The sequence below is a fragment of the Mya arenaria genome, chromosome 11, assembly GCF_026914265.1.
Source record: "Mya arenaria isolate MELC-2E11 chromosome 11, ASM2691426v1".
NCBI classification, from domain to species: Eukaryota; Metazoa; Mollusca; class Bivalvia; order Myida; family Myidae; genus Mya; species Mya arenaria.
In genome coordinates, this window is record NC_069132.1 from 3,757,306 (window position 1) to 3,782,440 (window position 25,135).

General features: G+C 35.2%; 3 protein-coding genes and 5 non-coding genes across 11 annotated transcripts; 2 read left to right on the top strand and 6 right to left on the bottom strand.

Moving 5' to 3' along the window:
* Positions 1 to 231: 231 nt before the first annotated feature.
* LOC128207244 (bifunctional protein GlmU-like) lies at positions 232 to 3,655 on the bottom strand. 4 transcript variants are annotated; one of them, XM_052910058.1, is made up of 5 exons: positions 3,593 to 3,655; positions 2,585 to 2,645; positions 1,700 to 1,757; positions 1,375 to 1,569; positions 232 to 913 (listed from the first exon to the last, which is right to left on the bottom strand). In XM_052910058.1, exons 3-5 carry the CDS (start codon positions 1,700 to 1,702, stop codon positions 674 to 676), a joined length of 438 nt encoding a protein of 145 aa, XP_052766018.1. In that variant the 5' UTR covers positions 1,703 to 1,757; positions 2,585 to 2,645; positions 3,593 to 3,655; the 3' UTR covers positions 232 to 673. The 4 variants fall into 4 exon arrangements, with proteins under 4 accessions (XP_052766018.1, XP_052766021.1, XP_052766022.1 ...); XM_052910061.1 differs by lacking the exon at positions 2,585 to 2,645 and having other exon boundaries at positions 3,593 to 3,647; XM_052910062.1 differs by lacking the exons at positions 2,585 to 2,645; positions 3,593 to 3,655 and adding an exon at positions 2,177 to 2,187.
* LOC128207243 (putative E3 ubiquitin-protein ligase UBR7) lies at positions 2,390 to 9,331 on the top strand. Its single transcript, XM_052910057.1, has 10 exons — positions 2,390 to 2,550; positions 3,044 to 3,177; positions 3,603 to 3,663; positions 3,981 to 4,076; positions 4,622 to 4,675; positions 6,064 to 6,166; positions 6,725 to 7,014; positions 7,504 to 7,641; positions 8,007 to 8,172; positions 8,669 to 9,331. The coding sequence occupies exons 1-10, from the start codon at positions 2,395 to 2,397 to the stop codon at positions 8,824 to 8,826; spliced, it is 1,356 nt and encodes a 451-aa protein (XP_052766017.1). The 5' UTR covers positions 2,390 to 2,394; the 3' UTR covers positions 8,827 to 9,331.
* A 1,738-nt stretch (positions 9,332 to 11,069) lies between these two features.
* Trnag-ucc (transfer RNA glycine (anticodon UCC)) lies at positions 11,070 to 11,141 on the bottom strand. The gene has a single exon. It is a non-coding gene; the product is annotated as a tRNA-Gly (tRNA).
* Positions 11,142 to 12,426: 1,285 nt separating this feature from the next.
* Trnag-ucc (transfer RNA glycine (anticodon UCC)) lies at positions 12,427 to 12,498 on the bottom strand. Its single transcript has one exon. It is a non-coding gene; the product is annotated as a tRNA-Gly (tRNA).
* Positions 12,499 to 16,503: 4,005 nt separating this feature from the next.
* Trnag-ucc (transfer RNA glycine (anticodon UCC)) lies at positions 16,504 to 16,575 on the bottom strand. Its single transcript has one exon. It is a non-coding gene; the product is annotated as a tRNA-Gly (tRNA).
* A 930-nt stretch (positions 16,576 to 17,505) lies between these two features.
* Trnag-ucc (transfer RNA glycine (anticodon UCC)) lies at positions 17,506 to 17,577 on the bottom strand. The gene has a single exon. It is a non-coding gene; the product is annotated as a tRNA-Gly (tRNA).
* Positions 17,578 to 18,585: 1,008 nt separating this feature from the next.
* On the top strand, positions 18,586 to 19,868 carry LOC128207245 (putative E3 ubiquitin-protein ligase UBR7). Its single transcript, XM_052910063.1, has 2 exons — positions 18,586 to 18,682; positions 19,182 to 19,868. Exons 1-2 carry the CDS (start codon positions 18,607 to 18,609, stop codon positions 19,337 to 19,339), a joined length of 234 nt encoding a protein of 77 aa, XP_052766023.1. The 5' UTR covers positions 18,586 to 18,606; the 3' UTR covers positions 19,340 to 19,868.
* Positions 19,869 to 21,629: 1,761 nt separating this feature from the next.
* Positions 21,630 to 21,701, bottom strand: Trnag-ucc (transfer RNA glycine (anticodon UCC)). Its single transcript has one exon. It is a non-coding gene; the product is annotated as a tRNA-Gly (tRNA).
* Positions 21,702 to 25,135: the final 3,434 nt, after the last annotated feature.

Sequence of the window (25,135 nt, forward strand, 5' to 3'; positions counted from 1 at the left end):
GTAAGCGCACACAGGGCTTGGACACAATTTCAACGACGGTATGCATACAATTTGGTGCACTTTTTCTGAAAAACTACAATTAACTGCATCTTATATCCCTTTGAGGCATTTAATAGAAAGAAAGAAAAAAATTGGTGTAAGATCCCAATTTATTCCACCGCGTAAGCACCAAGAAAATAGTTCATTCGTGTGTACGCCAATCGTAGCTTTTAGAGCTCACCGAGTCACACGGTGAAATATACAGCGATCTCACAATGAAATACACAATTATCCTCTAGGCTCTACATCATACATATAAATTACATGCTACAAATAATAAGAACTGCTAAACTGAACAACTTCTGACGGATGCGGATGTGAATTTATTTGACTTTTATTCGACTAAAAGATACCACAGAACACGGATCAATCATGAAAAAAGATTAAAGCCGTATTATTAAATATTTTACATTCTTTAACCGCACACATTGGTTCCATGCGTATGTAAAATTAGTGACAATACACATGTTTCCGTGCATTAAAGCGCTTGTTTCAGCGTACTCTTGAAAAAGGGAGGCGTCGCTACTGACCGATAACTAGTAACGGCGCTTTATAAATATTTGTTCATGATCGAGTAGTTAACTAGTATCCGTAGTCATGTTGGAGTCCCCAAAATTTCGATACAATTTAAACATTACTTTTTATTCACAACCAGTTCATTGTAACCGGACATGCCACATGGCTCCCTTGTAAAAGTGTACCCAGAACACTCCCCAATGACAACTTCCGCCGTCGTGTAGACCTTCATCCCGCCCACCACGTGACCTCCAATGACCACGCCCTCCTTGTCGCTGAAGCTCCCATGCAGATGACCGCCTGCAGACACTGTGCCGACGAGAGAGACGATCTCAAATGGTCCATTGTAACGCTTTATCTGAAAGTATAGTCAGAGCACTATTGCTTAAAACGTACCGACAGGCATTTAATAGATATCACACATTACCTGTTCGGATACCCACGACTGACGCCGTTACTTTCCATTCGGCAGGTTCTCAACTTCTGCGCATGGCCAGACAGTCACTAATCACTAAGGGGAAATGATGGGCACTGTGTGGAACATGTGCAAACGTAAGTGGTCCTCGAATATAAGCCAGTTTGAAAACATGGACTCACCCAAACATATGGATCCAATGGCTCAAATGATATAGTTGCAATGGTCACGGTGCAGGTCCTATTAGCTGTCAGACTCTGATCCATGTGGTAGCTAAATCGATCCCTTATGGAGACAGTCTTTATTGGTCGTGATTTATAAATAAAATACTATGCTAGACTCTACCAGTAAATAAAAATTGACCAGCGATCAGTTGACCTGTAATACTGCTTAAATGTGCTTACCGTGACGCTGTCGGCCATGCGTAGAGTCATCTCAGTAACGCTACCAACGCACGTGAGCACAAAAGCTGCTTCTAGTTGGTTTGCCTCAATAAACGACTGCATGGAAGAAGTTATTTCGTCGCCAGGTTTTAGACGGAGAGCATACGTTTTCAGTAAAGAGCACGAGCTCGATGTTCTGTCGCTGCCTTTCTCGTCCTGAAAATAATACGAACAAGTTTCAGTTTATCTATGAATTGATGATTTTCAAATAAATTGTATCGTCATAAATCGGAAAAGTAAATGATTTAAGAAATATATGTTGTTTTTAACAGATTGCATTATTTACCATTTGCGTTTTTCTTCTTCAAGGCGACTCCGTGATATTGATGGAAATTCTGAAGTGCCTGAAATGACAAAAAGTAAAAAACAACATATTTTTATAAGCAAGGTACAGTTACACTATATGCTGATCTGTGTCCTGTTATTTACACATGCGTCTGGCTAATTGTTGGTGTCTAAATGTTGATTAATATAATATAATATGTACCCAAAATGATATTAATCAACATTTTAGACACACACAATGAGCCAGACGCCTGTGGTAAAATTCCAATCTCTGCTGTAGTGAAGGTCAATCTACCAGTTAAACTGTTAAAGTCGATTTAGAAGTGGTGTGTGCTTTGGTTTTGGTTCCACATGTATATCATTGAAAAACGACACCATGCCCTAGTAGAAAATAATTAATGTTCAACAGAGTTTAAAGTGTATACAGATAAAATCAGCATTATGAAATAGTTGGTGTGTTATTTTTGATTTCCCGTACTTTAAAGTAAGCCACAGGAAAGGGATCAGACATTATTATAAACATTTTAAATTAAATAATGCATAAAATTAGGCTCAATATATATAACTATTAAATTTAAAATAATAACATTTGAAACTAATTCATAATATTTAATATTTAAACATAAATCAAGAGTGAATAATATTTGTTCTCCCATTAAACATTAGTTTTAGTACCAGCTCCCTTGATAAACAAATATGGCGGAAATCAACCGTTCTACGAACGCTGAAGAAGAAAATGAAGCTGAAACGGTTATATCCATGGTTGATTATCTTCAAGATGAGGAAGACTTACAAGATGATGCTACTGCAGTTTTAGGAGATAATGACGACAAGAATTGCTCGTATCCGTTGGTAATTATAAATGCAATATTTAGTCGATTCGTACCTATTGGCGTTCGCTCAATATTTAAAATACGAATTTCTTCCTGATGTCAGCTCAGTAAACTCTGAAAAAATCAAGTCTATTTCATAAATAAAGTAAAACATTTGTGTTAATTTACTTTATTGCACAATACTGAAATGGATGTCTAGTCATTCTAAAATGCCGTCCAGGCTTTTTTTTTTAATGATGGTTAGCCTGGTCCAGGCTAACCATCATTAAAAAAAAGAAACCTGGACGGCATTTTAGAATGACTAATGGATGTCCTCTTTGAATTGATTGAACACGGATATATTTTTTTTGAATGTGGATCAGCATTTGACATTGCATTGTGGTGATACGTGTTTTACTGCAGACTGTTTGCCCAAATAGAAAAGGTTTATATTAATATCCCCCCGGCCGGGGGAAATGGCTAGCCTAGATATGGCATGTATTGATACTCTACTAGATTTGATTTACTTTCAGGGTTATCAGTCACGCCAGGCATTGTATGCTTGCATTACCTGCAAAACCAAAGACAATGCGACAGCCGGAGTATGTCTTGCCTGTAGCTATGACTGCCACGAGGGACATGAGCTCTATGAACTCTACACCAAAAGGTACCTTTTGTACTTTGTGTGTATCAAAGCAGCAGTCATTTTCTATTTTCTAACTTTGCATAGATATCTAATATAAATAATAATAATTTGAACTGTTCTATTTGTATATACATTAATAAAATTAGACTTCTGTATAAACATGCCAGAAGTCTTGCAATAGTGCTTTACGTTTGTGTCAAACTGTTTTAATTCAAATGTAGGTCCTGATAAATATAATCCTGAATTAGAGCAAGCCTGGAAAGCATTAAACCAGTGCAGAGCTTGTGCTAATTTCAACCACTGTTTATTAACTTTATACTGTAAAATAAAGGTAACTTAAAAAACATGTAAACATTGCTTTAATTAGGAATGATGTTAAATTTGAAGCAATTCATTGCTTATAACTGAATTTTGAATTTCATAGTTTCAATTTTACCTTTTTGTAGAAATTTCCGCTGTGACTGTGGAAATAGCAAATTCCCAGAGCTGACTTGCAAACTTTGCCCAGTAAGTACTCATCTGGTTTAAATTTATGCATGGGCATACTTGGACACAATGAGGAGCATACTGATTCTGAAATCAAGCAGTTTGTATTATGGTAATTAGTTTAAAATTTGGTCAGTAGGAAAATGCATGTTTTGCTTATGATTTTCTTGTACTGCTTTTCAAATTCTGAACATTTTGATGCTGCATTGAGTGTGTATTTAAAAAAGTACTTGAGAAATATACTGAATGAAATGTAGTTAGTGAAAGTCAAGTAATGTTATTATGAGCTGTCTGTGTAAATCATTGCTGACACTATATACTAACATTTCCTGTTTCAGGAGAAGGATGAAGTAAACCCAGCCAACAGTTATAACCAGAACTTCAAGGGTGTATACTGTGTGTGTGCCAGACCCTACCCCGACCCAGAGGATGAGGTTGATAATAACACTTCTATCCATACTCTAAGCTTAATAGTTCTCATTTACTCACATTTGGCAGCACAAGAGAGTCGGATGGGTTTTGAAATAACAAATAATCAGTTGATCATCATCATCACCCCCTAATATGCATCTCTTATACATACATGTACATCTTTTCCAATAAGTATTCTTCCAATTGAATGATGAATCATAATGACTTGTCAGTGCATGCAATGAATATGAATGGTTTAAACAAGTCTAAACATTTGATCATGAAAATGAATAAAATGAATGTCTTCATTTATTCAAGTCTGGCAATAAAAATCATAGAAAAAGGCACTCAAAATTGAACATGCTTCTCACTTTTTTCCATTTATAAAACAAAAAGTCTACTTATCTAATTCATTCTTTTGTTCCTGCTCAATTACTTATATTAGGGAACTATGGTACATCAGTTTAAAGGTTGTTATTGTTTTTTTTCATGATATATGAACATAATTTTTTATCAGTCTTTGCTAAGGTATCACTTAAATGTCTTTTTGTTTGTTCTTGTATTTAAGATTGAGGATGAAATGATACAGTGCATAATTTGTGAAGACTGGTACCATGGAAGGGTAAGTTTTTTTTGTGAGGTATGTCCCAACAGAACGCTTATAATTTTTTAGCTCGACTATTCGAAGAATAAGGAGAGCTATACTACTCACCCAAGCGTCGGCGTCAGTGTCACCCCTTGGTTAAGGTTTTGCGTGCAAGCACACATAGGTAAATATCTCAGCAACTACTTGAGGTATTGCTTTGAGACTTTATACAATGGTACTCAACCATCCAACCTACTTAATTAACCAATTTAGATAACTCTAGTTTGCATTTAATGCCAATAATAGGCCTTTATTATTAGACTTAGAAATTCTGGTTAAGGTTTTGCGTGCAAGCACACATAGGTTAATATCTCAGCAAATACTTGAGGTATTTCATTGAGACTAGATTCAATGGTACTCAACCATCCAACCTACTTAATTAACCAAGTAAGATAACTCTAGTTTGCATTTAATGCAAATAATTGCCCTTTATTATTCAACTTAGAAATTCTGGTTAAGGTTTTGCGTGAAAGCACACATAGGTTAATATCTCAGCAACTACTTGAGGTATTGCATTGAGACTTGATACAATGGTACTCAACCTACTAAAGTAATCAAGTTAGATAACTCTTTGTTGCATATAATGCAAAATAATTGCCCTTTATTATTAAACTTAGAAATTCTGGTTAAGGTTTTGCAGGTAACCACTTTTAAGTCAATACCTCAGAGATTACATCATATATTGCATTGAAACTTTACACACTGGCTCCCAACCATTTAACCCTCTTATCTTATCAAGTAAGATAACTCTATCTTTCATATTATATAAATTTTGCCCCTTTATTATGTGACTTAGAAATTCTGGTTAAGGTCTTGCATGTAAGCACACATATGATAATATCTCAGCAACTACTTGATGTAATTGCATTGAGACTTTATACAATGGGATTCAACCACCCAACCTAATTGAATAACCAAGTTAGATAACTGTATTTTGCAAATAATGGCCCTTTATTATTACACTTAAAAATTCTGGTTAAAATTTTGCATGTAACCACATTTATGTTAATATCTCAGCACATCATGTATTGCATTTAAATCTAATCTAAAAGTGATCCATGCATGTTTCGCCAAAACTTTTCAATCCTTACACTGAAAAGCGGGGGAATAGCCGAGCGCGCTGTCTCTGTGACAGCTCTTGTTGTACTGGTACTACTGAATGTAACAGGTTGAGTATTTCAACCATTGCAATGTTTGTGATTAATGAAAAATACCAAATTAAAATTAATCCCGCTTGACCCAACAGAATATGTTAGGTTTTGTAATGAATGTGGACAAATATTGAGAAAAAAACGATTTTTGTGCTTTGTGTTTACTTGCCTTTAACATCTAGCTACAGGCTCATGCTGTTGTTAACCTTGCAGCACCTGGGTGAGACAAAGCCCCCGAAGAACTACTCCGAGATGGTGTGTACTGCCTGTATGAGCAAACACGAGTTCCTCTGGGTCTACCATGTCCAGTGCAAAGGTAGGCCATATCAAACACAGAAAAAATGTGAAAGATCAAATTTGCTGAACTGTATTCTGATTGACAAAGATGAATTGGAAATGCTTACTTGTGTTATTAATGAGACCGATAAAGGCCTCAAAGTGTTAAAGGATGATAACTCTAGTTTTATCTTTCCATTATATTCTCTTTGACTCCCTTGTTATATAGCTTGACTGGGTTTCTTTTTAAAGAAAATGTTGTAAGAGAAAAAACACACATGCCCATAACTATGGCTTTATTAATTGTCAAGTAATGCCTGCTGGCAGTGGTAAGAAGTCGTGCATTAACAAGGTCATAACTTAATAACTGTTCAAAGATTTTCAAATGAAACTGTTCACTCCTTCGTGCTCTTGTTTATATATCTTATAGTATCTTAAATGTCCATGTTTGTGACTGCTGCCTTTAATCATTATCAATGCTGTGCACTTTGTGAAACCATGTAGTTATTTTCTTTGATACAAAGATAGATAACCAGACAAAATGACAGTTAATTAAGTGAAATTGCTTTATGGAATTTACCCTATGATGTATTTGCAGACACCCAGGTTGTAAATTCAGACAGCAATGTGGGGTCCGATGTAGAGGTTGTCCAGTCAAGTACAAGTCAGGAAACCACTAGCTCTAACTCAGAGGTGTCTGGCTCAGCTAGTAATGGTGTGTCCTCATCGGCAAGTACCAATAGTCTCTCTACATCGGCAAGTACACAGAGCAATGGCCTTTCAAGCTCTGCAAGTGTACAGAGCAGTGGGAGCAGCACAGACTTGCCAAGTAGTGAGAGGTCCATCTCTCAGCAGACCTCCTCAGCTGTTGGAGAAAATGACCAACAGGTGAACATATACAGTGAATTATAAGGATAAAACAAATTTATAACCCAATCTAGATAGAAAGTTGATGATGGCACTTTGTTGACACTTTACGTATTGAAATAGTTGTAATAATAATGCACAACTAAATGGCACATTCAGTTGCTCTGCAATGTAATGCACCTATATCAAATGAAGAAACAGTGTTTAACAAATCCATTTTCTCAGTCTGCAGGAAGAAATAATTATTTCAGGCTGCCCATTTTTTTAAATAATAGTTTTGTACTCTTTGACCTGAAGATTAAAGATCCACAAGCAATGTGCAGAACGTTTATTTAACAATTGAAGTATGGGGATTACACACACATCAAGTTAACAGAAAGGTGTTAACATCTGCAGGGTGTGCTCATGTGATTTAATGATAAGATAACTACCCTGTAATGGTGTAATGTGTATGATTTTTAACAGTTCTTAGGTCGTGATATATTTTATTAACTTATTCTGCATTGACAGGCCAGAACAAGTGGCACACAGGAAGGCAGTGGGTGTAAGCTTAAGGAACTGCAGACAAGAGAAGTTTCCATTGGCAACAGTGCCATATTCTGGCCGGACAACTTCCGCTCTAAACTCTGCAAGTGTGAACAGTGCAAGGTGAATATTTACCAACATGTTTTTTTAAATGGTACAGGCTTGGGCATGTGAGTTGAGTTGGTGGCCACCTGGCCAGACAACTTGGTCAACTCCGACCAATTAGACCATTCTCTCAGAAACATCATACCAAAAAGAGTGATTGATATACTGTAATAAGTTATTTAACAATTGTTGCACAGTATATTCATTTAAAAGGTTCTATATCTGTGATCAGTGTATGTTTTAGCAAACAAAAAATGCATCAATTTTACTGAGCTGTTGTCAACATCTTTCAATCATTCATGTAATGATTCTATGATCTGATGTCACAAAGTGCATTTATTTATGGCTAAAATTACATTGACTATCCTTCTTTGTATTACCAGGCAATGTACAGGAGCCAGGGTCTTGAGTTTCTACCTGATGAAAGTGACACAGTGTTGGCTTATGAGAAACGGGGGGCCGCACGAGAGGGGATGTCCTCACAACATGACAGAGAGCAACAAGTTCTCAACTCAATGAATAGGGTCCAGCAGATAGAGATGGTCCAAGGTAAAAAAAAATATGGAATGGGATTTGTCTGTTTTTGAAGGGAAAAAATATGGCATTGTCCCACCAGGGTGTCAATACTGTCATATTTTTTTAACAAAAACGAAGATGTGTTAATGGACAATTTTAAAAATATTTTCATATCAGCCTTGATAAACTGGTTTCAATGGCAATGTATGTATGGAGCAATCACTCTGGTTAAAATATCAATTTTGTTGTGTTGTGCGTTATTCTAGTCTATAGAGTCATGCTCCATGATTAACTGAGAAAAATTGACGGGTGTAGGTATTAGCTTGCCCATCTTTATCATAATTGTGGGCAGGCCTTAGTAAGTGATTCTTCATTTCATTTTAAGCATCAAAAGGATTTCAAATGAAATTCAATAGCAAATATATAATAACATATTTAGATATAGTCCTAAATATGTTTTACTGATAGTATGTCTATGCTCACATGACTGGAGGGAAGTAGATTCAAATCTTGCTTCTTCTCACTGCAGGGTTTAATGACATGAAGTCAGCGCTGAGTGATTACCTGAAGCATTTCGCGGAGAACGGGAAGGTTGTCCGTGCAGAGGACATACGCGAGTTTTTCACCCAGATGGAGCAACGAAAACGTCAGAAGACTGACCATGCCCCAGCACATTTCTGTAGATAGATACATCTCCATGAGAATTGTCTGTTCTAGTTCCGCCAATATACTTTGGCGAAATAAAATGGTTAATGTTATAATTAGAATTTGAAACCGAAATGGTTTTATTCCAAATGTTTTTAAATGTTGAGTGTTTAAAGAGTTTTGTTCAATAGGAAATATTGTTGTGCCAGGGGCCAAGGTTGTACATACATGTTTGAACAAAGATTTTAAAATAGTTTTGAAAAGGCTGCTGGTGCATGCCTGACAATTGTGATACGTTTTTATATCATTTGGTGTTTGAACAAATTTTCAACAAAATATTTTTTCATTACACTTAACAGTTCAAGTTTTATTGTTTTAAATGTTCGTACATGTTTCATTTTCTCATATTTCTCCTCATCTCTTGCATCATCATCATCGTTGTCGTCGACGTCATCATCATATTCATCATCTTTGGCATTTTGTGTTCAATATCGAACTCCATGTGTTTTATATATGCAATTCATTTGAATAAAATTGATGTTTTTTATGACTTTGTTTAATACAATGCGTCTCATTAGCTTTATAAAATAGGGTATATGTTGTTTTATAAGCGAATGAGCATATTGGTACATTAAGTACCTCCAACAGGTCCAATCCACTTAAAAAAACAGTGAAGTCTGTAGCGTGCCTGTTTGCCTGACTGTTGCAGTTCATTGCTGCTATGGGTCACTTTTGCATGAACATACAACATATTGTTAAGATCACTCCCTCTGATGGTTTTCAAGCTGGCCAGTTCATTATGATTTGGCTACGGCAAGTGTTAAACTAAATATAGTAAGCATGCTAATTTTTAATGGTATAAAGAGAGAGATTCTTTATTTCCTCCGATATGAAGAGACATGACACATTATAATCAGAACATAATACAAAAAAACAAAGAACAAAAGTTTACATAAATTATACACAACAAACAAATACATCAGATAAGAAGGTTAACTATAAATAATACATCTAGTAATACTGTATGATAACTATGCATCTATACATGTACTAATATAGTGAATGAAACATAGTTTTGTAATTTCATTTACCTTTCCCCGTTCTACGACGTCTAATTGATATTGATTTGTTTACATATATTATAATTTCTTGTTTATGTTTTGAATTTCTACCGTGCGAGCCCAAAATAACCTCAACTACGAAAAGCGAACGTTTAGGTCATATTCACGGGAGATATTTATTTGTTGTATCCGTATTTATACATGATCCTAATGTATTTCAGTGCCGATTTGAAACCCTTGACTCTAACTGTGTCCTCTATAGAAAGCTGCGGAAAACCAGTTAAAAGTTCGATTAAATTGCTCATCGGGTTTAAGATGACTGAACTCAAGGAAAACTTTGGCACTAAGACATTTACACAACGCTATCCATAAATCGTCTCTAGAAGAGCTCGAGATTTTACAAAACATTAATTTGTGCAAAACCATTAAATTATTGTGTTCTGTAACTATTTCACATTCATGGCATTTGGACGCAAAACATCTTGAAAAATATTTACTAATAACAAGCATACAATTTTTCAGCTGGACTCTATACATGCTACTAAACTGCCACATTACACAAGGTTCATATTCACAATGGATAGACTTAAACAATCGTAGGTTCATATCGTTTTCCTGTGATATTTTGTAATCGGCTACAACACGATTCTTGATAGATTTATTTACAGTAGATCTGCAGCTATCATGACTCTGAAAATTGCTCTGGAAGTGGCATAATAAATGTTTTAGTTTATATTTGCCTAAGATTCTGTAAATGTCCGGAATAAATCCTGTTACTGCACTTGGTTCACGGATCCTTTATACCACCGACGCTTGTTTTACGTAATGTACTATTGGATGTATATATTCACGTACAGTACTGTAGGACGTAAATGTTGTAACGTAAGCGTGACATGTACCGTGCATTTCGCGATGGTTGGTGTAAAATCACTTAGATAATAACGCCTGTTATAATTGCCGCTGATTATTTTCAGCATTCCATTTTATGAATTTATCCATATGTATATACAAAACTATCTTTCGGTGAAATCACATAATCAAATATGGGTATCTAGTATGTTTTATAATTATTTATCAGATTAATGTTGTTGATCGGTCTTAATACCGCTAGCCGGAGATGTTAGAAGTTGTTTAAACTATTAACGTATTGTGTTCTTGTTCTTATACAATTTGAATAAGAATAACACATTGTGTTCAAATGCATTATACTGAGATAAAAACAAGTGCGTCGGCCGGGAATCGAACCCGGATCGACTGCTTGGAAGGCAACCATGCTAACCTTTACACCACCGACGCTTGTTGTCGATTACGTACTATTTCCAGCAAACTACGTTTACGTACTATAGTATAGGACGTTGACGTTAACGTACTCTAGGACGTATTCATATTGTAACGAAAGCGTGACATGTACCATGCGTCCCGCAGCGGCCGGGAAATAATTGCTAATATAATTACGCGCTATTATTGCCGCTGAAATACGATTTTTTCAGCAATCTGTTTTGATTTTTTATATAAAATGTTACTATACACAACTGTACCTTTCGATAAAATCACATTATCAAATAGTTGTATCTATTTATTATAATTATTATTATTGCTTATGAGATAACTGATATTGATAATTCTTAATACTGCTAGCCGGAAGGTCAGGAGTTGTTTACACTATTTAGGTATTGCATTCTTGTTCTTATATGATAATGATCGCGAAAGTTAAGTGGTAAACACGAAACAATTCGCGATTATCTTACGGCAGTTATATGCCACGAATCTTATCTAGTTAACCAGTTAGGAAGTTACAAAGTGGAATTCGCAAATGATAACTAGATAACCACTTGCTGCTAAAAGCCAAAAATGCATTGGTAGAAAAGTGGTAACACGAATCTTATCTAGTTAACAAGTTATTTTGTTACTTATAATGTGGAATTCGCAAACCATAACTAGTTAACTTATTAATGGTGTACAGCTAAAAAGGTAACAGGTGGCAGTTCTTGGCACTTTCAAGCCAGGTTTTAGTCTTATGATATTTATGTTACCGAAAAGGTTTCGGGAATTTTAACTAGATAGCTAGATAATTATGGCGAAAATTTAGTGGTTAACTCGAAACAATTCCCGAACGCTATCAGGTTATTTTACGGCAGTTATATGCCACCATATTATACAGTTTTGTTGCGTTCAAAAGCATTAACTAAACTAAAACAAATGCGTCGGCCGGGAATCGAACCCGGGTGATTGCTTTGGAGCAATTAAAACTGATTCTTTTAATAAGCTTAGTTTTGTTATAGGCTTTTATAAAGTCAGAGTTTCTCTTTTTGAAGAGTTTTTATTTAACAAAGTTCTTTCCGGGTATAGATGATCCGTGAAACAAGAGTGTTTTTTTATAAAGTGGTACATGCCGTCCCGTCGGCAGCGTGCGCCCGGACTGTTTCATTGGTTTCACCTTTTGTTTCAGCTATATTTTGCATTGATAGTGTGCTTGAAAAGGACATCATGAGAGTGCCCTTAAAACATGTCGGTAACATACAACAGATCACAGGTCAAACAGCAATTTCGCTTAAAAAACTATTTTCAACATTAAAACAAGTGCGTCGGCCGGGAATCGAACCCGGATCGACTGCTTGGAAGGCAACCATGCTAACCTTTACACCACCGACGCTTGTTGTCGATTACGTACTATATTTAGCATACGACGTTTACGTACTATAGGACGTATACGTTAACGTACGTATTTATATTGTAACGTAAGCGTGACATGTACCATGCCTCCCGCAGCTGCCGTGGAATAATTGCTCAAATGATAACGCGCTATTATTGCCGCTGAAATATTTTTTTCAGCATTTTGTTTTCATTTTCTATATAAAATGTTTCTTTACAAAACTGTATCTTTCGATGAAATCATATTATCAAATAGTTGCATCTTTTTATTATTATTATTATTGCTTATCAGATTATTGTTATTGACCGTGCTTAATAATGCTAGCCGGAAGGTCAGGAGTTGTTTACACTATTTAGGTATTGCATTCTTGTTCTTAAATGATAATGATCGCGAAAGTTAAGTGGTAAACACGAAACAATTTGCGATTATCTTACGGCAGTTATATGCCACGAATCTTATCTAGTTAACCAGTTAGTAAGTTTCTAAGTGGAATTCGCAAATCATAACTAGATAAACACTTACTGCTAAAAGCCAAAATTGCATTTGTAGATTAGCGGTAACACGAATCTTATCTACTTAACCAGTTACTATGTAACTTTTTAAGTGGAATTCGCAAACCATAACTAGTTTACCTGTTTATGTTGAACAGCCCAAAAAGGTAACAGGTGGCAGTTCTTGGCACTTTCAAGCCAGGTTTTAGTCTTATGATATTTATGTTATCGAAAAAGTTTCGCGAATTTTAACTAGATAGCTAGATATTTATGGCGAAAATTTAGTGGTTAGCTCGAAACAATTCGCGAACGCTATCCGGTTATTTTACGGCAGTTATATGCCACCATATTATACAGTTTCATTGCGTTGAAAAGCATTATACTAAATAAGAACAAGTGCTTCGGCCTGGAATCGAAGCCGGGTGACTGCTTGGAAGGCAGTAATTGCTAGTCTTAACACCAACGAGACACGGGGGCCGCACGAGAGGGGATGTCCTCACAACATGACAGAGAGCAACAAGTTCTAAACTCACTGAATAGGGTCCAGCAGATAGAGATGGTCCAAGGTAAAAAAACCATATGGAATGGGATTTGTCTGTTTTTGAAGGGAATAAATATGGCATTGTCCCACCAGGGTGTCAATACTGTCGTATTTTTTTTTTAACAAAAACGAAGATGTGTTAATGGACAATTTTAAAATATTTTCATATCAGCCTTGATAAACTAGTTTCAATGGCAATGTATTTAATTTGGAGCAATCACTCTGGTTAAAATATCAATTTTGTTGTGTTGTGCGTTATTCTAGTTTATAGAGTCATGCTCCATGATTAACTGAGAAAAATTGACGGGTGTAGGTATTAGCTTGCTCATCTTTATCACAATTGTGGGCAGGCCTTAGTAAGTGATTCTTCATTTCATTTTAAGCATCAAAAGGATTTCAAATGAAATTCAATAGCAAATATATAATAACATAGTTAAATATAGTCCTAAATATGTTTTACTGATAGTATATCTATGCTCACATGACTGGAGGGAAGTAGATTCAAATCTTGCTTCTTCTCACTGCAGGGTTTAATGACATGAAGTCAGCGCTAAGTGATTACCTCAAGCATTTCGCGGAGAACGGGAAGGTTGTCCGTGCAGAGGACATACGCGAGTTTTTCACCCAGATGGAGCAACGAAAACGACCATGCCCCAGCATATTTCTGTAAATAGATACATCTCCATGAGAATTGTCTGTTCTAGTTCCGCCAATATACTTTGGCGAAATAAAATGGTTAATGTAAAAATTAGAATTTGAAACCGAAATGGTTTTATTCCAAATGTTTTTAAATGTTGAGTGTTTAAAGAGTGTGACTTTGAAATCTGGAATTTAGAATTTTGTTCAATAGGAAATATTGTTGTGCCAGGGGCCAAGGTTGTACATACATGTTTGAATAAAGATTTTAAAATAGTTTTGAAAAGGCTGCTGGTGCATGCCTGACAATTGTGATACGTTTTTATATCATTTGGTGTTTGAACAAATTTTCAACAAAATATTTTTTTCATTACACTTAACAGTTCAAGTTTTATTGTTTTAAATGTTCGTACATGTTTCATTTTCTCATATTTCTCCTCATCTCTTGCATCATCATCATCATCGTCGTCGTTGTCGTCGACGTCATCATCATATTCATCATCTTTGGCATTTTGTGTTCAATATCGAACCCCATGTGTTTTATATATGCAATTCATTTGAATAAAATTGATGTTGTTTTTTTGATGACTTTGTTTAATACAATGCGTCTTATTAGCTTTATAAAATAGGGTATATGTTGTTTTATAAGCGAATGAGCATATTGGTACATTAAGTACCTCCAACAGGTCCAATCCACTTAAAAAAACAGTGAAGTCTGTAGCGTGCCTGTTTGCTTGACTGTCTGTTGCAAAGTTCATTGCTGCTCTGGGTCACTTTTGCATGAACATACAACATATTGTTAAGATCACTCCCTCTGATGGTTTTCAAGCTGGCCAGTTCATTATGATTTGGCTACGGCAAGTGTTAAACTAAATATAGTAAGCATGCTAATTTTTAATGGTATAAAGAGAGAGATTCTTTATTTCCTCCGATATGAAGAGACCTGACACATTATAATCAGAACATAATACAAAAAAACAAAGAACAAAAGTTTACATAAATTATACACAACAAACAAATACATCAGATAAGAAGGTTAACTATAAATAATACATCTAGTAATACTGTATGATAACTATGCATCTATACATGTACTAATATAGTGAATGAAACATAGTTCTGTAATTTCATTTACCTTTCCCCATTCTACGACGTCTAATTGTTATTGATTTGTTTACATATATTATAATTTCTTGTTTATGTTTTGAATTTCTACCGTGCTAGCCCAAAATAACCTAAACTACGAAAAGCGAACGTTTAGGTCATATTCACGGGAGTTATTTATTTGTTGTATCCGTATTTATACATGATCCTAATGTACTTCAGTGCCGCTTTGAAAGCATTGACTCTAACTGTGTCCTCTATAGAAAGCTGCGGAAAACCAGTTAAAAGTTCGATTAAATTGCTCATCGGGTTTAAGATGACTGAAATCAAGGAAAACTTTGGCACTAAGACATTTACACAACGCTATCCATAAATCTTCTCTAGAAGAGCTCGAGATTTTACAAAACATTAATTTGTGTAAAACCATTAAATTATTGTGTTCTGTAACTATTTCACATTCATGGCATTTGGACACAAAACATCTTGAAAAAATATTTACTAATAACAAGCATAGCAGTCCTACAATGTTTCAGTTGGTCTCTATACATGTTATTTAACTGCCACATTACACAAGGTTCATATTCACAATGGATAGACTTAAACAATCGTAGGTTCATATCGTTTTCCTGTGATATTTTGTAATCGGCTACAACACGATTCTTGATAGATTTATTTACAGTAGATCTGCACCTATCATGACTGAAAATTGCTCTGGAAGTGGCATAATAAATGTTTTAGTTTATATTTGCCTAAGATTCTGTAAATGTCCGGAATAAATCCTGTTACTGCACTTGGTTCACGGATCCTTTATACCACCGACGCTTGTTTTACGTAATGTACTATTGGATGTATATATTCACGTACAGTACTGTAGGACGTAAATGTTGTAACGTAAGCGTGACATGTACCGTGCATTTCGCGATGGTTGGTGTAAAATCACTTAGATAATAACGCCTGTTATAATTGCCGCTGATTATTTTCAGCATTCCATTTTATGAATTTATCCATATGTATATACAAAACTATCTTTTGGTGAAATCACATAATCAAATATGGGTATCTAGTATGTTTTATAATTATTTATCAGATTAATGTTGTTGATCGGTCTTCATACTGCTAGCCGGAAATGTTAGAAGTTGTTTAAACTATTAACGTATTGTTTTCTTGTTCTTATACAATTTGAATAAGAATAACACATTGTGTTCAAATGCATTATACTGAGATAAAAACAAGTGCGTCGGCCGGGAATCGAACCCGGATCGACTGCTTGGAAGGCAACCATGCTAACCTTTACACCACCGACGCTTGCTGTATACCATTTACTATATCCAGTATACAACGTTTACGTACTGTATGACGTAGACGTTAACGTACTCTAGGACGTATTTTTATTGTAACGTAAGCGTGAAATGTACCATGTGTCCCGCAGCGGCCGGGGAATAATCGCTAAGATAATAACGCGCTATTATCTAGTTAACCAGTTAATAAGTTACTAAGTGGATTTCGCAAACCATAACTAGATAACCACTTACTGCTAAAAGCCAATATTGAATTTGTAGATAAGCGGTAACACGAATCTTATCTAGTTAACCAGTTATTATGTTACCTTTTAAGTGGAATTCGTCAACCATAATTAGTTGACCGGTAAATGTTGTACAGCTTAAAAAGGTAACAGGTGGCAGTTCTTGGCACTTTGAAGCGAATTTTCACTAGATAGCTAGATAATTATGGCGAAAATTTAGTGGTTAACTCGAAACAATTCGCGAACGCTATCAGGTTATTTTACGGCAGTTATATGCCACCATATTATACAGTTTTATTGCGTTCAAAAGCATTAACTACACTAAAAACAAATGCGTCGACCGGGAATCGAACCCGGGTGAGTGCATGGGAGCAATTCAAACTGATTCTTTTAGTAAACTTAGTTTTGTTATAGGCTTTTATATAGTCAGAGTTTCTCTTTTTAAAGAGTTTTTATAAAACAAAGTTCTTTCCGGGTATAGATGATCAGTGAAACAGGGGTATTTTTATCAAGTGGTACATGCTGTCCCGTCGGCAGCGTGCGCGCGGACCGATTCATTGTTTTCACCTTTTGTTTCAGCTATATTTTGCATTGATAGTGTGCTTGAAAAGATCATTATGAGAGTGCCCTTAAAACATGTCGACGGTAACATACAACAGATCACAGGTCAAACAGCAATTTCGCTTAAAAACTATGTTCAACATCAAAACAAGTGCGTCGGCCGGGAATCGAACCCGGATCGACTGCTTGGAAGGCAACCATGCTAACCTTTACACCACCGACGCTTGTTGTCGATTGCGTACTATATTTAGCATACAACGTTTACGTACTATAGGACGTATACGTTAACGTACTCTAGGACGTATTTATATTGTAACGTAAGCGTGACATGTACCATGCGTCCCGCAGCGGCCGGGGAATAATTGCTAATATAATAACGCGCTATAAATGCCACTGAAATACGATTTTTTCAGCATTCTGTTTTGATTTTTATATGAAATGTTTCTAAACAAAACTGTACCTTTCGATTAAATCACATTATCAAATAGTTGTATCTATTTATAATCATTATTATTATTATTATTATTATTATTATTATTATTATTATTATTATTGTTTATGAGATAACTGATATTGATAATTCTTAATACTGCTAGCCGGAAAGGTCAGGAGTTGTTTACACTATTTAGGTATTGCATTCTTGTTGATATATGATAATGATCGCGAAAGTTAAGTGGTAAACACGAAACAATTCGCGATTATCTTACGGCAGTTATATGCCACGAATCGTATCTAGTTAACCAGTTAGTAAGTTTCTAAGTGGAATTCGCAAATCATAACTAGATAACCACTTGCTGCTAAAAGCCAAAAATGCATTGGTAAACAAGTGGTAACACGAGTCTTATCTAGTTAACAAGTTATTTTGTTACTTATTAAGTGGAATTCGCAAACCATAACTAGTTAACTTATTAATGGTGTACAGCTAAAAAGGTAAGAGGTGGCAGTTCTGGGCACTTTCAAGCCAGGTTTTAGTCTTATGATATTGATCTTACCAAAAAGGTTTCGCGAATTTTAACTAGATAACTAGATAATTATCGCGAAAATTAATTTGTTAACACGAAACAATTCCCGAACGCTATCAGGATATTTTACGGCAGTTATATGCCACCATATTATACAGTTTTGTTGCGTTCAAAAGCATTAACTAAACTAAAACAAATGCGTCGGCCGGGAATCGAAGCCGGGTGACTGCTCGGAAGGCAGTAATTGCTAGTCTTAACACCAACGAGAAACGGGGGGCCGCACGAAAGGGGATGTCCTCACAACATGACAGAGAGCAACAAGTTCTAAACTCAATGAATAGGGTCCAGCAGATAGAGATGGTCCAAGGTAAAACAAAATATGGAATGGGATTTGTCTGTTTTTGAAGGGAAAAAATATGGCATTGTCCCACAAGGGTGTCAATACTGTCATATTTTTTTTAACAAAAACGAAGATGTGTTAATGGACAATTTTAAAATATTTTCATATCAGCCTTGATAAACTGGTTTCAATGGCAATGTATTTAATTTGGAGCAATCACTCTGGTTAAAATATCAATTTTGTTGTGTTGTGCGTTATTCTAGTCTATAGAGTCATGCTCCATGATTAACTGAGAAAAATTGACGGGTGTAGGTATTAGCTTGCTCATCTTTATCATAATTGTGGGCAGGCCTTAGTAAGTGATTCTTCATTTCATTTTAAGCATCAAAAGGATTTCAAATGAAATTCAATAGCAAATATATAATAACATATTTAGATATAGTCCTAAATATGTTTTACTGATAGTATATCTATGCTCACATGACTGGAGGGAAGTAGATTCAAATCTTGCTTCTTCTCACTGCAGGGTTTAATGACATGAAGTCAGCGCTGAGTGATTACCTGAAGCATTTCGCGGAGAACGGGAAGGTTGTCCGTGCAGAGGACATACGCGAGTTTTTCACCCAGATGGAGCAACGAAAACGTCAGAAGACTGACCATGCCCCAGCACATTTCTGTAGATAGATACATCTCCATGAGAATTGTCTGTTCTAGTTCCGCCAATATACTTTGGCGAAATAAAATGGTTAATGTTATAATTAGAATTTGAAACCGAAATGGTTTTATTCCAAATGTTTTTAAATGTTGAGTGTTTAAAGAGTGTGATTTGAAATCTGGAATTTAGAATTTTGTTCAATAGGAAATATTGTTGTGCCAGGGACCAAGGTTGTACATACATGTTTGAACAAAGATTTTAAAATAGTTTTGAAAAGGCTGCTGGTGCATGCCTGACAATTGTGATACGTTTTTATATCATTTGGTGTTTGAACAAATTTTCAACAAAATATTTTTTCATTACACTTAACAGTTCAAGTTGTATTGTTTTAAATGTTCGTACATGTTTCATTTTCTCATATTTCTCCTCATCTCTTGCATCATCATCATCGTTGTCGTCGACGCCATCATCATATTCATCATCTTTGGCATTTTGTGTTCAATATCGAACTCCATGTGTTTTATATATGCAATTCATTTGAATAAAATTGATGTTTTTTTTTTATGACTTTGTTTAATACAATGCGTCTCATTAGCTTTATAAAATAGGGTATATGTTGTTTTATAAGCGAATGAGCATTTTGGTACATTAAGTACCTCCAACAGGTCCAATCCACTTAAAAAAACAGTGAAGTCTGTAGCGTGCCTGTTTGCCTGACTGTCTGTTGCAAAGTTCATTGCTGCTATGGGTCACTTTTGCATGAACATACAACATATTGTTAAGATCACTCCCTCTGATGGTTTTCAAGCTAGCCAGTTCATTATGATTTGGCTACGGCAAGTGTTAAACGAAATATAGTAAGCATGCTAATTTTTAATGGTACAAAGAGAGAGATTCTTTATTTCCTCCGATATGAAGAGACATGACACATTATAATCAGAACATAATACAAAAAAACATATAGAACAAAAGTTTACATAAATTATATACAACAAACAAATATATCAGATAAGAAGGTTAACTATAAATAATACATCTAGTAATACTGTATGATAACTATGCATCTATACATGTACTAATATAGTGAATGAAACATAGTTTTGTAATTTCATTTACCTTTCCCCGTTCTACGACGTCTAATTGATATTGATTTGTTTACATATATTATAATTTCTTGTTTATGTTTTGAATTTCTACCGTGCTAGCCCAAAATAACCTAAACGACGAAAAGCGAACGTTTAGGTCATATTCACGGGAGTTATTTATTTGTTGTATCCGTATTTATACATGATCCTAATGTACTTCAGTGCCGCTTTGAAAGCCTTGACTCTAACTGTGTCCTCTATAGAAAGCTGCGGAAAACCAGTTAAAAGTTCGATTAAATTGCTCATCGGGTTTAAGATGACTGAACTCAAGGAAAACTTTGGCACTAAGACATTTACACAACGCTATCCATAAATCGTCTCTAGAAGAGCTCGAGATTTTACAAAACATTAATTTGTGTAAAACCATTAAATTATTGTGTTCTGTAACTATTTCACATTCATGGCATTTGGACACAAAACATCTTGAAAAATATTTACTAATAACAAACATATCAGTCCTACAAATTTTCAGCTAGACTCTATACATGTTACTAAACTGCCACATTACACAAGGTTCATATTCACAATGGATAGACTTAAACAATCGTAGGTTCATATCGTTTTCCTGTGATATTTTGTAATCGGCTACAACACGATTCTTGATAGATTTATTTACAGTAGATCTGCAGCTATCATGACTCGGAAAATTGCTCTGGAAGTGGCATAATAAATGTTTTAGTTTATATTTGCCTAACATTCTGTAAATGTCCGGAATAAATCCTGTTACTGCACTTGGTTCACGGATCCTTTATACCACCGACGCTTGTTTTACGTAATGTACTATTGGATGCATATATTCACGTACAGTACTGTAGGACGTAAATGTTGTAACGTAAGCGTGACATGTACCGTGCATTTCGCGATGGTTGGTGTAAAATCACTTAGATAATAACGCCTGTTATAATTGCCGCTGATTATTTTCAGCATTCCATTTTATGAATTTATCCATATGTATATACAAAACTATCTTTCGGTGAAATCACATAATCAAATATGGGTATCTAGTATGTTTTATAATTATTTATCAGATTAATGTTGTTGATCGGTCTTAATACCGCTAGCCGGAGATGTTAGAAGTTGTTTAAACTATTAACGTATTGTGTTCTTGTTCTTATACAATTTGAATAAGAATAACACATTGTGTTCAAATGCATTATACTGAGATAAAAACAAGTGCGTCGGCCGGGAATCGAACCCGGATCGACTGCTTGGAAGGCAACCATGCTAACCTTTACACCACCGACGCTTGTTGTCGATTACGTACTATTTCCAGCAAACTACTTTTATGTACTATAGTATAGGACGTTGACGTTAACGTACTCTAGGACGTATTCATATTGTTTCGTAAGCGTGACATGTACCATGCGTCCCGCAGCGGCCTGGAAATAATTGCTAATATAATTACGCGCTATTATTGCCGCTGAAATACGATTTTTTCAGCAATCTGTTTTGATTTTTTATATAAAATGTTACTATACACAACTGTACCTTTCGATGAAATCAAATTATCAAATAGTTGTATCTTTTTATTATTATTATTGTTTATGAGATAACTGATATTGACCGTGCTTAATACTGCTAGCCGGAAAGGTCAGGAGTTGTTTACACTATTAAGGTATTGCATTCTTGTTCTTATATGATAATGATCGCGAAAGTTAAGTGGTAAACACGAAACAATTTGCGATTATCTTACGGCAGTTATATGCCACGAATCTTATCTAGTTAACCAGTTAGTAAGTTTCTAAGTGGAATTCGCAAATCATAACTAGTTTACCTGTTTATGTTGAACAGCCCAAAAAGGTAACAGGTGGCAGTTCTTGGCACTTTCAAGCCAGGTTTTAGTCTTATGATATTTATGTTATCGAAAAAGTTTCGCGAATTTTAACTAGATAGCTAGATATTTATGGCGAAAATTTAGTGGTTAGCTCGAAACAATTCGCGAACGCTATCCGGTTATTTTACGGCAGTTATATGCCACCATATCATACAGTTTCATTGCGTTGAAAAGCATTATACTTAATTAAAACAAGTGCTTCGGCCTGGAACCGAAGCCGGGTGACTGCTTGGAAGGCAGTAATTGCTAGTCTTAACACCAACGAGAAACGGGGGCCGCACGAGAGGGGATGTCCTCACAACATGACAGAGAGCAACAAGTTCTAAACTCAATGAATAGGGTCCAGCAGATAGAGATGGTCCAAGGTAAAAAAACATATGGAATGGGATTTGTCTGTTTTTGAAGGGAATAAATATGGCATTGTCCCACCAGGGTGTCAATACTGTCGTATTTTTTTTTTAACAAAAACGAAGATGTGTTAATGGACAATTTTAAAATATTTTCATATCAGCCTTGATAAACTAGTTTCAATGGCAATGTATTTAATTTGGAGCAATCACTCTGGTTAAAATATCAATTTTGTTGTGTTGTGCGTTATTCTAGTCTATAGAGTCATGCTCCATGATTAACTGAGAAAAATTGACGGGTGTAGGTATTAGCTTGCTCATCTTGATCACAATTGTGGGCAGGCCTTAGTAAGTGATTCTTCATTTCATTTTAAGCATCAAAAGGATTTCAAATGAAATTCAATAGCAAATATATAATAACATAGTTAAATATAGTCCTAAATATGTTTTACTGATAGTATATCTATGCTCACATAACTGGAGGGAAGTAGATTCAAATCTTGCTTCTTCTCACTGCAGGGTTAAATGACATGAAGTCAGCGCTGAGTGATTACCTGAAGCATTTCGCGGAGAACGGGAAGGTTGTCCGTGCAGAGGACATACGCGAGTTTTTCACCCAGATGGAGCAACGAAAACGACCATGCCTCAGCATATTTCTGTAGATAGATACATCTCCATGAGAGTTGTCTGTTCTAGTTCCGCCAATATACTTTGGCGAAATAAAATGGTTAATGTAATAATTAGAATTTGAAACCGAAATGGTTTTATTCCAAATGTTTTTAAATGTTGAGTGTTTAAAGAGTGTGACTTTGAAATCTGGAATTTAGAATTTTGTTCAATAGGAAATATTGTTGTGCCAGGGGCCAAGGTTGTACATACATGTTTGAACAAAGATTTTAAAATAGTTTTGAAAAGGCTGCTGGTGCATGCCTGACAATTGTGATACGTTTTTATATCATTTGGTGTTTGAACAAATTTTCAACAAAATATTTTTTTCATTACACTTAACAGTTCAAGTTTTATTGTTTTAAATGTTCGTACATGTTTCGTTTTCTCATATTTCTCCTCATCTCTTGCATCATCATCATCATCGTCGTCGTTGTCGTCGACGTCATCATCATATTCATCATCTTTGGCATTTTGTGTTCAATATCGAACCCCATGTGTTTTATATATGCAATTCATTTGAATAAAATTGATGTGTTTTTTTATGACTTTGTTTAATACAATGCGTCTTATTGTTTTATAAAATAGGGTATATGTTGTTTTATAAGCGAATGAGCATATTGGTACATTAAGTACCTCCAACAGGTCCAATCCACTTAAAAAACATTGAAGTATGTAGCGTGCCTGTTTGCTTGACTGTCTGTTGCAAAGTTCATTGCTGCTCTGGGTCACTTTTGCATGAACATAAAACATATTGTTAAGATCACTCCCTCTGATGGTTTTCAAGCTGGCCAGTTCATTATGATTTGGCTACGGCAAGTGTTAGACTAAATATAGTAAGCATGCTAATTTTTAATGGTACAAAGAGAGAGATTCTTTATTTCCTCCGATATGAAGAGACATGACACATTATAATCAGAACATAATACAAAACAACATATAGAACAAAAGTTTACATAAATTATACACAACAAACAAATACATCAGATAAGAAGGTTAACTATAAATAATACATCTAGTAATACTGTATGATAACTATGCATCTATACATGTACTAATATAGTGAATGAAACATAGTTTTGTAATTTCATTTACCTTTCCCCGTTCTACGACGTCTAATTGATATTGATTTGTTTACATATATTTTAATTTCTTGTTTATGTTTTGAATTTCTACCGTGCTAGCCAAAATAACCTCAACTACGAAAAGCGAACGTTTAGGTCATATTCACGGGAGTTATTTATTTGTTGTATCCGTATTTATACATGATCCTAATGTACTTCAGTGCCGCTTTGAAAGCCTTGACTCTAACTGTGTCCTCTATAGAAAGCTGCGGAAAACCAGTTAAAAGTTCGATTAAATTGCTCATCGGGTTTAAGATGAACTCAAGGAAAACTTTGGCACTAAGACATTAACACAACGCTATCCATAAATCGTCTCTAGAAGAGCTCGAGATTTTACAAAACATTAATTTGTGTAAAACCATTAAATTATTGTGTTCTGTAACTATTTCACATTCATGGCATTTGGACACAAAACATCTTGAAAAATATTTACTAATAACAAGCATAGCAGTCCTACAATGTTTCAGTTGGTCTCTATACATGTTATTTAACTGCCACATTACACAAGGTTCATATTCACAATGGAAAGACTAAAACAATCGTAGGTTCACATCGTTTTCCTGTGATATTTTGTAATCGGCTACAACACGATTCTTGATAGATTTATTTACAGTAGATCTGCAGCTATCATGACTCTGAAAATTGCTCTGGAAGTGGCATAATAAATGTTTTAGTTTATATTTGCCTAACATTCTGTAAATGTCCGGAA

What these genes read in the sequence shown, in the direction of transcription:
- LOC128207244 (XM_052910058.1), bottom strand. An exon ending in GCATGGCCGACAGCGTCACG is followed by an intron (nt 914 to 1,374) that starts GTAAGCACATTT and finishes CTATACTTTCAG; the next exon opens with ATAAAGCGTTACAATGGACC.
- LOC128207243 (XM_052910057.1), top strand. Translation starts at nt 2,395, where the DNA reads ATGGCGGAAATCAACCGTTCTACGAACGCTGAAGAAGAAAATGAAGCT. An exon ending in AAGACTGGTACCATGGAAGG is followed by an intron (nt 4,676 to 6,063) that starts GTAAGTTTTTTT and finishes TTAACCTTGCAG; the next exon opens with CACCTGGGTGAGACAAAGCC. An exon ending in GCAAGTGTGAACAGTGCAAG is followed by an intron (nt 7,642 to 8,006) that starts GTGAATATTTAC and finishes TTGTATTACCAG; the next exon opens with GCAATGTACAGGAGCCAGGG.
- LOC128207245 (XM_052910063.1), top strand. Translation starts at nt 18,607, where the DNA reads ATGTCCTCACAACATGACAGAGAGCAACAAGTTCTAAACTCAATGAAT. An exon ending in GCAGATAGAGATGGTCCAAG is followed by an intron (nt 18,683 to 19,181) that starts GTAAAACAAAAT and finishes TTCTCACTGCAG; the next exon opens with GGTTTAATGACATGAAGTCA.